Source organism: Ochotona princeps, chromosome 8 (genome assembly GCF_030435755.1).
Source record: "Ochotona princeps isolate mOchPri1 chromosome 8, mOchPri1.hap1, whole genome shotgun sequence".
NCBI classification, from domain to species: domain Eukaryota; kingdom Metazoa; phylum Chordata; class Mammalia; order Lagomorpha; family Ochotonidae; genus Ochotona; species Ochotona princeps.
In genome coordinates this window covers 36,822,726-36,838,598 of record NC_080839.1, presented here as the reverse complement: position 1 = coordinate 36,838,598, position 15,873 = coordinate 36,822,726, and the positions used below count along the sequence as shown (strand labels likewise).

The 15,873-nt window shown below is 37.5% G+C and overlaps 1 protein-coding gene across 3 annotated transcripts in view; it reads left to right on the top strand.

Moving 5' to 3' along the window:
* Nucleotides 1-15,873, top strand: part of PUS10 (pseudouridine synthase 10) — a 66,556-nt gene that overhangs the window by 33,934 nt on the left and 16,749 nt on the right. For 2 of the 3 annotated variants that reach the window (XM_058667850.1, XM_004580116.4), the window contains exons 5-10: nt 4,222-4,256; nt 8,298-8,409; nt 10,559-10,620; nt 10,913-10,958; nt 13,209-13,273; nt 14,957-15,042. In XM_058667850.1, coding sequence (XP_058523833.1) covers nt 4,222-4,256; nt 8,298-8,409; nt 10,559-10,620; nt 10,913-10,958; nt 13,209-13,273; nt 14,957-15,042 — 406 coding nt within the window. Of the gene's footprint in view, nt 1-4,221; nt 4,257-8,297; nt 8,410-10,558; nt 10,621-10,912; nt 10,959-13,208; nt 13,274-14,956; nt 15,043-15,873 lie in introns of those variants that run through there. The other variant, XM_058667851.1, reaches the window with a different exon arrangement.

Sequence of the window (15,873 nt, the reverse complement as noted above, 5' to 3'; positions counted from 1 at the left end):
CCGTTGCGGCTCACTTGGGTAGTGAATCATCGGAGGGAAGATCTTCCTCTCTGTCTCTCCTCCTCTCTGTATATCTGGCTGTAATAAAATGAATAAATCTTTAAAAAAAAAAAAATGATGAAAGCACACTACCAAGAGAGTGCGCCCTTCCTCGCCATGGACCTTTATGGGGGCTTGTGAGGAGAGTGGTTATACAAAACAATGCCACCCCCTCTCAAGTTCCAGGTGATGTAGGTGAGCATCACAAATGGGCAGAAAGGACCACATAGATGGGGAAAGTGTAGCTTTTAAGCTCGTGACCATAAACTAGCTGCCTACGACCACAACAATGAATGCAGTCCATGTAAGCTTTCTTGAATTAATTATGAAGGTTTTGTCTTGTTTGGAAAATGTTAGCCACAAAGGAACAATCTCTCACTTGAGTAATCACTTGTTACCTCCCAAGATGCATTAGTAGGAACTTGAATCGTAAATGGAGCAGCTGGAAAGCGAACCCACACTCAGGATAATATGAAGCAAATGTCTCCAGCAGTGACTTAACCCAGCGCACCAGTGCCCGTCCCTGCTCCTGCCTTTCCTCCTTGCTTTTTCTGAGTCTAATTTTAGCTAACTGAATGTTAATTAATTACACCAGGAGTATTTATAAGAGAAAAATGAACTGGACCATCTCACCTTTCTGAACATACGACTTTTTCACGCTACATTTTCCCACACAAGGTAAAGAAATATATATATATTTCAATTATTTTTATTTGAAAGGTAGAGTTAGAGGCAAAGAAAGAGAAAACCCCTCCTGTCATTTACAAACACAAACTCACACAGACATATACTCTGAGCTCCAACTCTACTGAGTTGCAGCTCCCTGATAGAATCTGTTTAGTGCTTTTCTGTCTGTCCTTGTTGCTGTCTTTATTTCAGTCTCAACCCCTAGTCCCACTTTAACCCTCTCATTGTGCTACATGAACTCATTTGGTACTACATTAGCCTCTAGCTCAAAACCCAAAAGCTCAAGAGCCATTTTTAGGCACAAACCTATCGTCTGAGTGTGTACGTGTGTGTGTAACCAGAGTACACAAGCACTGTGCAAGCAGTTATTCAAATGCCCCATTTAGGACTTGGTTAGAATAAATAGTCCAGGATTAAATTGTATGGTTCCTGAATTTTCAGGAGGTGACATACTGCCTCTGGTATCAAATTTGATTAAAGTTGATAAGTTTAATGCCATTTGGTTCAATTGGGGAAGAAGAATTTAATTGCTTACTCTAAAAGACTGATTTTTTTCCCCTCCTTACTGACTAAGGAATAGAACATTTATTAAAATTATCCTGGTGACCCAAAAGGGAGAAATGTACTTCTTTTTCTTTGACAGTGGCAGGTCCAGGGCATTATTAGCATGTGGTAAAAATGGAATAATTGAGCAATATTGAGTTCTCTGGGATTCAGCCTTCTGGCCCCTGCTGTGTGATTAGTTCTGTCCAACCTGCTGGCATGCTTGTGCAGGGAGCCTGCTGAGGATTAGGAAGGAAAAACCCTTTAGCAAGTCTCAGGTACTAAAGACATTTGATTGAATTTCACATGTTACACTTGGTTATCTGGGTTCCCTTGGCAACCTCCAGTTCTGCCCTACTTTATAACCAAAGGATGGCAGAATGCATCACACACTTGCTGGCATCACCTGCAATTGATGATACGGAACAGTTTGCCTCAGGAAACAAAAGGCGAAAAGATGATTGACAAAGGACAGAAGAGTCTGAGATCCCTTCAAGAAGAGACAGATAGTTCTGTGTAGCTCAGATCTCATTGATCGGACAGGTTCAAGAACTACCTGTAACAGAGCAGATTGGGGATATGAGGGGAGGGAACCAAATCCTATAAATCTTTCAAGCGATAAATTTGAATTTTGTTATCTGGAAGTTATATATTTGGTTTCAATTCAGCAGTAACAGTAACACTCACTAAGTACGTGACAGCTATGTTACCTGACTCTGTATATCCACAATTCTATGAAACCTTCCTAGTATTGATTCAAAAGAAGTACACTCAATCCTTCATCTGCCTACTCAATTAAACATGGAGCGAAAATATTCTTAAAGAAATTGTATATTAAACACATACAGGCTTTCTTTTTTACCATTCACTGAGGTGCATTCTGAGTACTACTTACATAGAATTTACATTTTACTAGGTATTATAAGCAATCTACAGGTGATTTAAAGTACATAGGAGGGGACAGGTGTTTAAGCTAGTGGTTAGGCATGAAGACCTCTCTGTGCCACATCACAGACCTAGGTTCAGTATTTGGTTCTGGCACCTGACTCCAGCTTCCTGCTTGTGCAGACTCTTGGGAGACTGGTGATGGTCCTGCCACCCACATGGGAGACGTAGATTGAGTTCCTGGGAGTGGCTCTTTTGAGCATTTGGGGAGTTTACCAGTGGATGGAAGCTCTCTTTGGCTGCTTGGCCAGCCTCTCTGCTTCTCAAAAAAAAAATGAGATGGGAGGATGTGTATATATTATATGTACATAATACTGTGCCATTCATAAGGCACTTGAGCATTAGTTACATTTGATATTCACAGGTGGGGTGGGGAGCGATCCTGAAACCAATTACCCACAGATAAGAAGAGATGACTTCATTAACACTCTGTATAGATTAGGGCATTGCTGTTTATTGATCTCTTAAAGTAGGAGGCTGAAGGAAGAGGGGGCAATATTGACTATAAGGTTTCACTTTTAGGAAATCCTGATTTGTTATTTCTGATTTTAAAGTCCTATAGTTAAAATATTATGTACTAATACCTATTGATGATTATTTTTAGCCATTCAGAAAAGTTAAGGTTACCATCATAGTCCAATCCTCTTGTTTTACACATTAGGAAACTGAGCTCTAGAAATTACATAAAGTTGGGTTTTCTTATTTCTAGTAATTTGTGTGTTATACTGTGCCCCAAACAGTTGAAAACAGGGCTTGAATACCCAGGAAGAGAGATGGTGGTACTGTAAACTATCTGAGGTTGAGCCCTCTGGAATAACAAACCAGAGAATTGGGAGGTACTGCCAAGACTCTCCGGCATTGGGAGAAGTTCTCTACCTAGTGATTAGGTTCTTTTCTTGGCTCAAGTCAGGCTATATTAGTTGTACCTCACATTTCTGAATTATTGCCGGTCTTTGAAGTTCTTACCATTGTCATTTGAAGGAATTTCCCATTATACAGAAGGACATGGTACTACATATGAGCCACAGTGTATACATACATTATCTTGAAGGAGTGTGGGGGATAATGACTAGCCATTTTTGTGACATGTGGAAACAGAAACTATTAATACTTTATTAATATATATGGTAGTTCCCATTATGTTCACCATATGCCGTACACTCTAGTGCCAAGACATGTTATAAGCTTCCCTAAAGGTGAAAGCTATGGGAATCTAATGGAGAACTGAGAATTCTTAAGTGTCACACAACTACCACACAAAGCAGCTTCTAAAAGTTTAATTTAATCATGTGATGTCTATGATTGTGAATATTATCATCTTCATGTTAGTAAATTTGTTTTCAGCTTATTAATCCTTTCCAAAATGTTTTCCATAAAATTTTAGTATTAGAATTTTTCAGAATATAGAAAAGTTGAAAGAATTGTTAGTAAACACTAATATACTCTTTAGATTCTACTTTTTATTTTGTACCTGCTGTTATGGATCTAGCCATCCATCCCTTCATGTTAGTTTTTATTATATTTCTTCATGAGTTGTACTTGTTACTACATCTTACTATTGAACACTGAGGTATAGATATTATCAAGAGTTAAATGTGTTAGCCATACTGAAAAAAACAATAACAAAAAGCTGGGACTGTGTGCCTGGTCATTTTGGGCTTCCCCGCATGAAATAATAGAGTTGTTTTATGAAAAACTTGTAAGCTCCCCATGGTAAGAAACACTCAGACCTCATAATGAGACATAGAACTCTGCAGGGATTAGGGGGATATCCCTGTTGAATTCCTAGGCCACAGAGAGTCAGTGCTGCTAAGTGAGGTCTTACCTCATTCATGATTTTAAATGAGAGTAACATTACTGCCACAGTTCTAAACACTGACTCCTCTCCAAAAAAGGGGAGTTTGATTAGCAAATTAGTTAAACAGTTCAATGATGATACTGGAACCTAATTTCACTGAACATTTCCCCCTTTTTCTTTTCACTGTGGTGTGACTAAATTGCCTACAGCATGCTGCATGGTTGCTGGTAAAACAGGAAATGGGGTAAGTAATTTAGGTAGGGAATTTTTGCTACCATTTAAGTACAAGTTACCTGATTCTTGAAGTACTTTTACTACCACAGCACTATTGCTATTTCTCCGGTCTTTAAGCATGAATTCACTACCTACTAGAGAAATTGGTGGGAAGAAATCATTTTTAACATAGAAATTTAGAGTATTAGTGTTTAGTTCACTTTCAAGGCAGTTTAGTAATCCCTTAAAGCAGATTTCTTGCCTATATAGAAGTAAAGTGAATGCAAATACAGATTTTATATGTATTAGGCACAGCATAGTATAATCTGGGAAGTTATTTGAAGAGTAGATTTTACCTTGGTCTTAGAAATCAAATTGGAAAAATTAAAAATCATAGTTCAGGCAGAACAACTGTGGATTCATACATAGATATCACATAGATGACCTAACTTTGCAACCCTTATCTGAGACCCTAAGGAGCCAAATACATTTTTGGACTTAGAATCTTTGGACTGTAAGAATGTAATCTGCCCCTAACTGTCATGTTACATACTCCTTTCCTCCAGGGCTTGGGGTGGTGCGATATAGGCAAATGTATTAATATTTCTACAGTGAAACAGCTGTTCAACCAGAATTAGGTTGCCAAATGAGTTTTAAAAAAATAAAGACAGCTTTTAATTCCCTAGAACTCTGTAGATTTTCAAATAAAAAATTCTTTCAGTATGGAAAGTGCTCTATGGTTTGCTAGAGGCTCTGATGTTAACTGGAGAGGACCCAGAGAGAAGCATAGAGGTATTTTTCCTCCCTGTCAGAGATCTTATTTTACATTTATACTATCACACGGCATGTTTTAAGCACTGATATGTAGCTCCCTAATAAGGTAAAGACAAAGTGTCTTTTAGAATAAGATATACCATCACTTAAGTCTTCAAATATTATTGCATTTTTAACTCTCATAATTTGACAGAGCATTCATGAAATTATCTGAAGACTGATTTTAGCTGACAAAAGCACCTTTAAGCACACATGGTAGTCCTAAATGGTTATTTGTTATGAATTTGAAAAACATTACTTGTGTTAACAGTGACAGTGCAATTGGAGGGGACTGTACCTTCTCCAGGCTACATAAGAAAACTGCCAGCAGTGTGGTGGAAAATGTGGGCCTTCCCAAGGCAATGATCCATAGGTCCTGCAGATGTTAGCCCACACATGTTCCTGTGCTTGTGGATGGGTCTGGTGACCCACTGGATCAGGATTTCTTCTGATAGTTTTATGGATCACGGAGGATAAACTCAAAGAATGTATTTGTATGTAGGATTTTTATCAACCCAGGAAGAATTCGGGACTCTGACAGCTTCACAGTATCCCCATTTGTTCCTCAGCAACAGACTAGAGCTTCTTACCAACTTTAGCTGATTAACACCATGCTGGGCAAGCTGGCCATAGATCAGACTGCCTTGGCACATATGTGATATAATCTTGCTTGGCCTGGTATCCCAGGCTGTGCACCTTGTTGGGCCAAATGGACAGGGCACCCTGTGCAGCCTGGAGTGCTGACACATCTGCCAGCAACATCCCTCCGGAGAAAGCTCATCACATCTCACTGCTTCTCTCTCCCTTGTTCCTGGGTCACGTGCATGCACCCATCCTGGCTGACCTGATGGGTACTGACAGATGCAGAGGAAGCCTTCTGTGTGTGTGTGAATAAATATACACACATATATATTTTATCAGAATCTCATACTTGCTTAAATGACATATAGAAAAAATAAGTTAGATTTGTTTCTTGGTTTTTATTCCACATTTGTACTTTTAGAAATGTAATTACAAATTTATCAGAGGTTTTGGAGGTTAATTAGGCTTTGCTAAGTTATTCTCGAATGCTTATAATTCTGGCATAATAGAATTTTATCCCATATGTTTAGAAATCTGATAGATTTTATTTTATTTATTTGAAAGGCTAAGTGTCATAGAGGGAGAGACAGAGAAAGATCTTCCACCTGCTGGTTTACTCTCCAGGGCTGGGCCAGTCCAAAACCAACAGCCAAGAACTTGATTTGGGACTCTCACTAGAGTGGCAGGGGCTCAACATCAGCAGGAAGCTGAATTGGAACCAGAGCAGCCATAACTTGGTCCAGCACTCAGATAAAGGCTGCTAGTGTCACAGCTACAACTTAACCCACTGGGCCACCAGCAACCTGGTTGTCCATATACATTAATGTAAATTACGCTTTTAAAAAGACAAGTATGGATTATAACCCCCCCCAAAAGAAATTAAATTACCTTTTATGTAAATCACTTAAGCGAGTATGAAGACAGCCTAAAGCATATTTTAAAGGTTATTAGTCGCATTTGAACTTCAGGAGTGAAAACCTGCATCTTTAGTATTTTTACCTTGCATTAAAGTACTTCAAAAATTTCTTTCACAGTGCCATTAAGAAATAAGTTTAGAGGTAGCCATTTGGGTGCCTGGGAAAAGAAAGGAAAGAGGGAAGAAGAGAAAAAGATGGGCATGTGGCAGAACAGGTATAATCCAGCACTTGGGATACCTGCAACCTATGTGCTACTGCCTGCAGTAGAATTCTGCGGCCACTTTCCATTCACCTTCATGCAGATAGGATGGCTCAGATCCTTGGACACCTGTCACCCACATGGAAAATGGATTGAATTCTTGGCTCTTGGCTTCAGCTAGACCCAGCCCTGGCTATTGCAGGCCTTTGGAAAGTGAACTAGCAAACAAAGGTCTCTCTACCTCTGTCCCTCTGCCTTTCAGATAAAAAAGAAAACACACACAAAAGCAGCAAAAATGCCCAAACTTTTGACTGTAATGCTATTTTCTCTATATGTCATTAAATCCTTAAATTGTTGATCCTATGACAGTCTTAAAATTTCAAGAATGGTTTCTGAATGGTTTCTAGCTTATGAAGCTTAGTGTCTGAATAGGCTCTTCAGTGTAGAGAATTATTTGGATTCTTTGTCAGATGTAAGTGTTAGCCGAGCGTTTCCATGTTGTGCCACAATACCAAAGCACACGAAAGTCCTCCCTGTGACCAGTCATGTTCTCAGCTGGGTTCAGAATGGGAAAATCAACTATTTCTAAATTTTCAGTTTTAGAGAGAGAGTGATTTTTTTTACATGAATTGAATTTAGCTATGAACTAAATCACTTTTGTTTTGTGCTGGTAATCAGTACTGCTTTTTGCTCTTACCAGATTGGATATTGCCTATAATATCTATGAGTGAAAATTAGACAACTTATGGGCTGCTTTAAAAGTTGGTCTTAACTAGCTCTTAAAAAGAAAATCCACCCTGTAAATAGCCATTTGACTGGTTTGAAGTTTTAATTATTTAAATGATGAATGGTGTAATATCTCAGTGTTCTCAACAGAGTAGAACAGTTTTAATAATTTCTTCATTCTTACCTCAGTTCCTTTCTATCACAATTTTAGGTTACAAACCAAAATTAGAACTCATTTTAGGTACTTCCCAAAATCTATTTATTGGCTCATATGTATATTTGTGGGGAAGGACAGTTTCTTATTCAAACATTTATCTGATACTATATTGATAAGCATTTTAGAACATTGATACTTTAGAATTGAGTATTTCTTCTTGAGCAGTACAGGAGAAAAAAAAAAACACAGCTTTTTACATGAATTTCCCACAAGTGAGCCCCATTTTCCTCAGAAAAGGAAATGCTAGTATTTTTAATATGGATATGATTATTGCAATGCACAGCTTATAGTTTCTGAGCAATAAATGACCCATTTCCTAATGTATAAATCTTGGAATCTGGCAGGTCCAGAAAACCCCAGCAATTTACTTTTTTTTTTTTTTTTTTTTTTGAAGCTTTTAAAAGTATCTTAATGCCATTTTAAAAAGTAGTGTCCAGTGCCACAAATACAAAGTCCATGCAGGAGGAATGTTTGTTCACTTTGTTCTCTGCGTTTTATCTAATTTCTAGAACAGCGTCTAGCACACAGTAGGCACTTGGGCAATATTTTTAAATAATTGCATGCATTCTTTAAGAGAATGTTAGTTTATGTTAGTGAATTAATTTTTATGTTCTTCAGGAAGCAGAATCTGTCTCTGGGAAGAAATGATATAATTCAGCTAAAAGAAGCTTACAAATGGATAACTCATCCCCTGTTTTTGGAGGAACTGGGTGTTCCTGTTGATGGAAAGGTATGGAGTCATCTGTATTAGTCATTTTATTCCCTATGATGTTAGTTTTATTGCATTATATGGCAAAGTTTTGGCTAGGAAAAAGAATCTTCTCTATAAGTCATTAAAGGCTTTTTAAACCTTTAAAATGGCAATTTCTGATGATCTTAAATTAAGATTAGATATTTTATTTCATTATTTTCTCAAAGATTTCCTTGGGATCCAAGACTCTTGTGAATATAGTAAGTACATGGTACCATAATTGACTTTTAAAAGTTAACAAATAAACCTTTTCCTTCAGTGTATTTACACTGTAATTGGAGGGACATGTTTGTTACACAACATTGTATAAGTAACTGTGAGCAAGTGTAGTGTCAACTTTACACTTTAACTTATCTGTGTCTAATCACATTTTCAAATGCACAGACAGATGTGAGTGAGCACAGCAGGGGTGAGCTCAGCCTATGCTGCTGTGTTTACCTGAGAACCAGGACACTTAGCCAGGTTTCCTAATCCAGAGAAGACCTTGCCTCTGTCCCTCGTGTGGGTTGAGTCCAGACAAGCGCTTGGGGGATTTCCAGATGTGAAAAACCAGACTTACTCCTGGCTTATCATAGATTTTATTTATTTTAATCTAATTTTTAAAAATGTTTAAATTAACTTTTAGCAGAGTCAGTGTAGTTTAAGTTAGGTATTAATGGTACAACCTCATTGCTTCATCATTTTGTTTGAAATTCCCTGAATGTCACACACACGCATGCTGAATAATCACCAACTGTTTTAATAAGATCACAAAGCTGAGTGCTTTTGTTTAACCATTCTGAGTCATACAGCTCTATTTTCTTCTGTTAGTAAGAGCAAGCTCTGACTGTTATTTAAGCTGAATACTGAGAGAGTAGAGAATAAAACCACTTCACAGATAGTAGGAGGAAATGAGGTAATGAAAGTACTTTGGAAATTAGAGAAGTCATTAATGCAAAATATTTTTACCTCAAATTTCAGTTTTGAAGCACAAATGCATTTACATGATGAACAGTGAGAACAGAAAATAGAAAACAAAAGATGTAATGTTCTAATAGTTTCAGGCAAAGTGAGTTTTTTTTTTTAAATAAATGTTCGCCTTAATTTTGTTTTGTAGTGTAGAATAAAGAACAAAGAAGAACAAAGAAGCAGATATTCAATGTTGTGATTCTAGAATAACTAAAAGGCTTGCTGATAGTCCAACGAAATCAGTAAATACAGAACCCAGTAAATACTGAATTAAATAAAAAGACAGACCCAATTGTAACATGGTATGACATTTATTGCGTTTGTTCAATGTGGAATTCTCCATAGAGGTGAAAGGATAGGAAATATGAAATTGTGCCTTTTTGAGGTACAAAAATGCTCACTGTAGCATTTTTTTAAATAACAAAAATATTTTACAATTTAAATGAAACTCCCTGGAATTGAAAGGATGTGCATGAGATTTTTTTTCCCCAAAAATATGTCTATTAACTCAAAAAGTATATATGTGCATATTTATATTCATAAAAAAACCTAGAAATAAACATACCAAATGTTAATGGTTTTGCTCCCATCCAGTGTGAACAAAAACCATTAACCTTGATTGCTTTATAATTTATATATATATATCATTTATAATAAAAAATTAATTATAAAATCTTAAGTTAAAATTTTTATTAAAATAAAAATTAATATCTAAGACTCAGATCTCTTAAGAAATTTGAATTCTTTCCAAAGAAGCTTGATGTGTAGTTTTTAAGGATGTGAGTAATATGTTTTTTTCCTTGCTAATAATCCTAATCACAGTATTAGCAGAAATGTTCGTAATTTCTTTCAGTACCCTAAATTCTTTTTTCTTCACACCTGATTTACATATCTGTTTCCAAATTTATACACATTTGTTTCAAAATTTAGTTAGCTATTTTGTTTTTGGCAGTATCATTAGTGACGACTGAGTTTCAGAAGTTAATATGTGCATGGGTGCACCACACACACACATGTCGGCTGCACTGCGAACAAGCTGCTGGAGAGCAGTAGTGTTTCTAGTTTTGCCTGTCACCCCTTTTTTGAGCCAGCCTTTGAGAGTTAATGTCTATTTCCATTCATAAGTTGTTAGATGTTGGTTTCCTTTTGCTCATTTGTAAACTGTCTTTATAATTTTTAGAGCTTGTTTGAAGTGAGTGTGGTCTTTGCTCACGCAGAAACAGTTGAGGATTGCCACTTCCTGTAAGTTGCCACATGAACTACAATGTCAATTGTGTGAAACTGTTCATCCTTTTTTTGGTCTTCATGAAAATAGTGTTGCTTCTCTTTCTAATGCACATGTCATCTCTTGGTAGATTTAAGACGATGTTCTAGTACAAGGTTCTTAGGAAGCCAATGCAGCTCATGTCAAGATTAATTTTTGTCTGCTTCTCATGCTCTGAGTTTAGCAGCCATGTTATAGAAAGTATATTTAAAGTTTATCTTTGCCTAAATAACCTGACTAACCTGTACATTAATTTGAATTGTATTGTAGAGGTACGATATGCTCAGATTGTTTCAAACCAGCAAAAAATAAACAGGTAAGGATTTCATTCTCTTATTATATAGTGAGTGTTGTCTCAGCCATTTGCATTAGAAATGTGGTACAGAAATGAGAAACCAAAAATCAATTTTTAAGTATTTCTATTTGCTACCTTTATTGTTATTTAAAAAACATCTTAGTGCCTTTGCCTCTGGTGAGGAGGTTACAGCACACAGGCGTCGTCCTTTTTGTGTGTCTGGGTTGTCCACTAGGTCACATAATTCAGAATTGGTGTTTCAGTGGTGTTACTATTACCCATTTGGGGAAATCCAACTTTTAGATTTTAATCCACCAAGTTACATCATCTGGGAAAATCCATGTGAACTTTTGATAGCATTCCAAATTTCCATCTAAAATACATTTCCTAGAAATTGGTATTTTAAAATATCCAAAATTAATTATTTAGGATAACCTTTAATTAGGTTGAATATCCCTCACCCAAAATGGTTCGGACTAGAAATGTTTCAGGTTTCAGATAGTTTTTGGACTGTTTCGGATTCTTAATTGTTTACTAGACTTTACATATTGAGCCTTCTTAATCTGGATTTCAGATTTTCAGATTAGGGATAAGTAACCTTTATAGCCTACTTCAGTCTATGTTTGCAGAAAGGGCTGAAAATATAGTCCAGTATTAGTTGGACTTCATGTTAATAAGCAAATTTATTAGCATGTACTATAAAGTGTTATTCTAGGATAGCATGGCATGGTGCAGTAGTGACATACTTTCACACCCAGGTACTTAGCTGATTGATATATTGTCAGATATTCTTACAGTTTTAATGACATTTATTAGTAAGAACTATTAAAAATTACAGATGAGAATGTGTCTTTGGTTTTTCCTCTTATTTTGTCTAATTGCTGGTCTTTTAAAACTAGGGAAGAGAGTTTATCAAAAAATGTGCAGAAACAATTAGAAATGCAGACCACATGTTAAGTGGCGCTTCCCTGCTTTCCTCATGTCTTAGATGGGGCCTTGCCGCGTAGGTGCAGCAGCCCGAGGATGATGGGTAAAGTCACTGAAGGTTGGGGTTCTTACTGTTCCCCAGTCTGCCCGGCAGACTGCATTAGTTGAAGGACTCAACATCTTGTCATCTAGTTTTATTTTTTGTTGTTACATTTAAGGAACTATACAAGTGCCAGCATCAAACAATGGGTTAAGGAGATTTTTGTTAAGCCATCATACTTGCCACACTATTAATCCAGTAAGAACTATTGGTTCTCAAATGTTCTTTTCTTGCCTTGTGGCTAGAAGGAGATTGAATGTCGTTTTGAAATTCTTTCAGGCCCAAAATTCCATGTCTTATCAGATAGGTGCTTAATTTTCCTTTCTAACCTGTTTTATTTATTTATTTTTAAAGATTTATTTATTTCGTTTGAAAGGCAACACGATAGAAGAGAGGGAAAAAGAGAAAAAGAGAGAGAAAATTCTGTAGCTGCTGACTGACTCCCCAGTTAGCTGCAGTAGCCCAGGCTAAAGTCAGGAGCCAGGAACTCCATCAAGATCTCCCACATGGGTGATGGGGACTGAGCAATTGGATCATTCTCTGCTTTCCCAGGCACATTAGCAGAGAGCGGGATTGGAAGCAAAACAGCCAGGATTTGAACCAGCACTTTGTGACAACCTAACCCACTATGCCACAACCCTGGCCCTAATTCTATTCATATTGTACCTTGCAGAACTTTCTAAAATTCCCCAGAACATAGTTTAGAAAAAAAAACGTTGTTTTTATGGTAAACTGTTGAGATGCCTATATTGTATTCTGTTGTAGTGAATATGATTTCTCAGAACACACTATTGTGATTTGTCACAACTGTGTTGATATATACTAGTTAATTCTCAAATTTCCACTATGTAGCTTGGTAGCTTGACTTTTATTTAAAAAAAACAAAAAACCCAAGCGGGACATTTGTGGTAGATGCTTCTCTGTTCAGAGTAGTAAACCTGCCTACTTTGTAGCTGCTGAGAGATATAGATTGACAGATGCCCGGGAGGGCTGGTTGGCTCTGTTTTATCTCTAACCCCTGCAGTCACCTGCCAGTGTGTGTGCCGGGGTCTCGATAGGAATATTGGGGAAAGAAGGTAGATGCAGCAAATGAAATCCCTCATGAGATCTGGGGGAAAAGTATTTCTCCCTTTCAGATATATAAAATGATATAATCCTTCAATCATGTTCTGTGTATCACTTCACATGTTTTTTTTATGATATAATGCATGATTTTTTTTTCTTTTCATTCTACCCCATTTTAGTCGGTATTCACTAGGATGGCAGTTATGAAAGCTTTGAATAAGATAACAGAAGAGGATTTCCGGAAGTAAGTTTAAGTTTTAAAATATGCAAGTAACATGGAGGTTTCAGAATAAAGGAAAAAGCTGGTTGTATTTCAGGGACCAAACCTATGTCTTGGTTACTGTTGTATCCCCAATTATCAAATCAATATTTAAATTATCAATCCAGTCCAACTTCTTTATATTTTAGAAGAGGATATTGCTGATCAAAGAGGGAGTTGCCTTGCCCAAGATTTCAACTCGGAGGCAGGTTTCCCACTCTCTGGCCCAGGGCCATTCCCACTGCAGTGAGAAACTCGCAATATCCTTCTCTAGCCCAGCATGATGGCCAGTGGCTAAATCCTCACCTTCCATGCACTAGGATCCCATGTGGGCACCGGTTTGTATCCTGGCTGTTCCACTTACCATCCAGCTCTCTGCTTATGGTCTGGGAAAGCAGTAAAGGATGGCCCAAAGCCTTGGGACCCTGTACATGCATGGGAGACCTGGTAGAAGCTCCTGGCTCCTGGCTTTGGATGTGCTCAGCTCCAGTCATTTTGGCCGTGGCCACTTGGGGAGTGAACCAACAATGGAAGATCTTTCTCTCTGTCTCTGTCTCCTTCTCTGTGTAAATCTGCCTTTCCAATAAAAATAAATGGATCTTTAAAAGAAAAAGAAAAAAAGATACAGCCTTCTCCTCCCTCACCTGGAGATAGACTGCAGCAGAAAATCCAGGATTAAGGATGCCAAGGAATAGCACTGTGTCAGAGAGCTCTCTATTCCCCAGTCAAATCTCCGGCAAGTTGCCTCCCTCTTTAGTCATCAGTATCCTCTTGTAAAGCATAAGTACACTGAGGCACACTTCATACAATTAGCCTTCTCTATATTAATTCTCTATGAATTCATTTGATAAAGTAAAATATCATGGTAGTTGTCCTTTCAGAAGATCCTTGAGTACATTTCAAGCAATGACATTAAGTGGAAGATTTCATATATATTACTGACTAAAATTAAATCTCACAATGCATTTTTGTTTGAGAATGTAGAGACAGAATGATGCATACGTTTTCCTAAATGGTTTGTTAAAACATCTTAGGAAACCATATGAGATTTTTCAAGCCATGTATTTGGATTAAACCCGCAGCAAGCGATTTACAAGCAGGCTTTGAAAATTCCTACATGGTGGACAGAGAATAAAGCCATGCCTTACTCTTTTCTCTATATCTTTTAGTTTCTTAGTGAAGGAGGCTGTGGCACCTACAGTCCACCTTTTGTGGCTGTCATTCACACAATTGTAGTTGGAATGAAAAGGAAAAAGATAACCAGCAGAGCACCCTTCCCACAGTGAGACTACCCAAGGAAACCAGCAACATGTGACCCAGGGAGCACAATGGCCAAGGTGCCCAATAGGCCGTACCTCCTAAGATATATGGATTTTTTTTTCTGTGAATCTGAAGGGTATTGTAAATGATCATCCATAAAGATGAGGCCTCCTAAGCTTCACAAGTAGCAGCAGAACCTGATTTATGTAATGCCAAGGTCAGGTGTAAACAGTGGTGTGCTCTGCCTGAAAGACCGTGTTGTCCTGAAATGCCAAGTCAGGGGGCAGAGCAGGCCTGCTGAGAAGCCCAGGCTGTGTGTGTGTCTCAGATGATACCAGTTCATCTTAGTTTTGTGATTCAATATCTTGTCTGGAAAATAGTAGCTGTAAAATTTATTTTGTTTTGCAGGCAGTTCCCTTGTCCTCCAAAGTCACCAAAGGCTGTATGCACTGTTCTTGAAATTGAATGTGCTCATGGTGCTGTTTTTGTGGCTGGTAAAATTATCTAGTCTAGAATATATGTACACTGTCAACTTATTGTCCTTCCTGAAAAAATGATGCCTCTTCTGTTTAATTCTTACTGCCTTTATCGGGTTGTGATTTGTTTGGCCTTTGAGAAGTAGAACCGCCTACCAGACTTCCTGTAAGTTCACTAGGCATTCCTACTGCAGACCTGTTGCTTAAGATACAATGTCAGTGGGAACTGACACCTCCCAGGCATTAGTGCTTCTCATCAGAGATGGCCACATTAAAAACAAGGAGATGTAGAGAGCAGAAAATGTCAGGAAAAAGACAGCCGCACAGAGAATGCTTTATAATCAGAAAGCAAAACTGAAAGAATTTATCATTGTCATTATGACTAGACTCTTGACTTCCACCTTAAAATTAAATTAAAACCAAACTGTTAGATTGGCTTTCCCAAGAGATCATCTAAGTCAACAGTTTTTATTTTGATTGTTACCGGCTATTTCATAGTAATAGTTAAAATGAAATTGTTCTTCAGCCTTAATTACGGTATCCTGCCCTCAGGCAACGGGTGCTGCCCGGCGTGGCCCGACTTTACTCATCAAGTGAGGAGAGAGTCATGTTCTGTTGGGGTTTTGTTTTGTTTAACTTAGAAAATGTCCTCTATTCAAATTTGTTGGCAAACATTATCACTAATGACTAGTACATTGTTAATGAGGTGTAAAAGCAATAGTTTTTCTTTTATTTAATTACCCTTGGTGCTTTTGGAAATGTTATATTAGTCTAACATAGATATTAACAGTCTAAATAGTCATATCTATTTAGTCAACTGAAGAGATTGAACATTTCTTTCAAATGTAG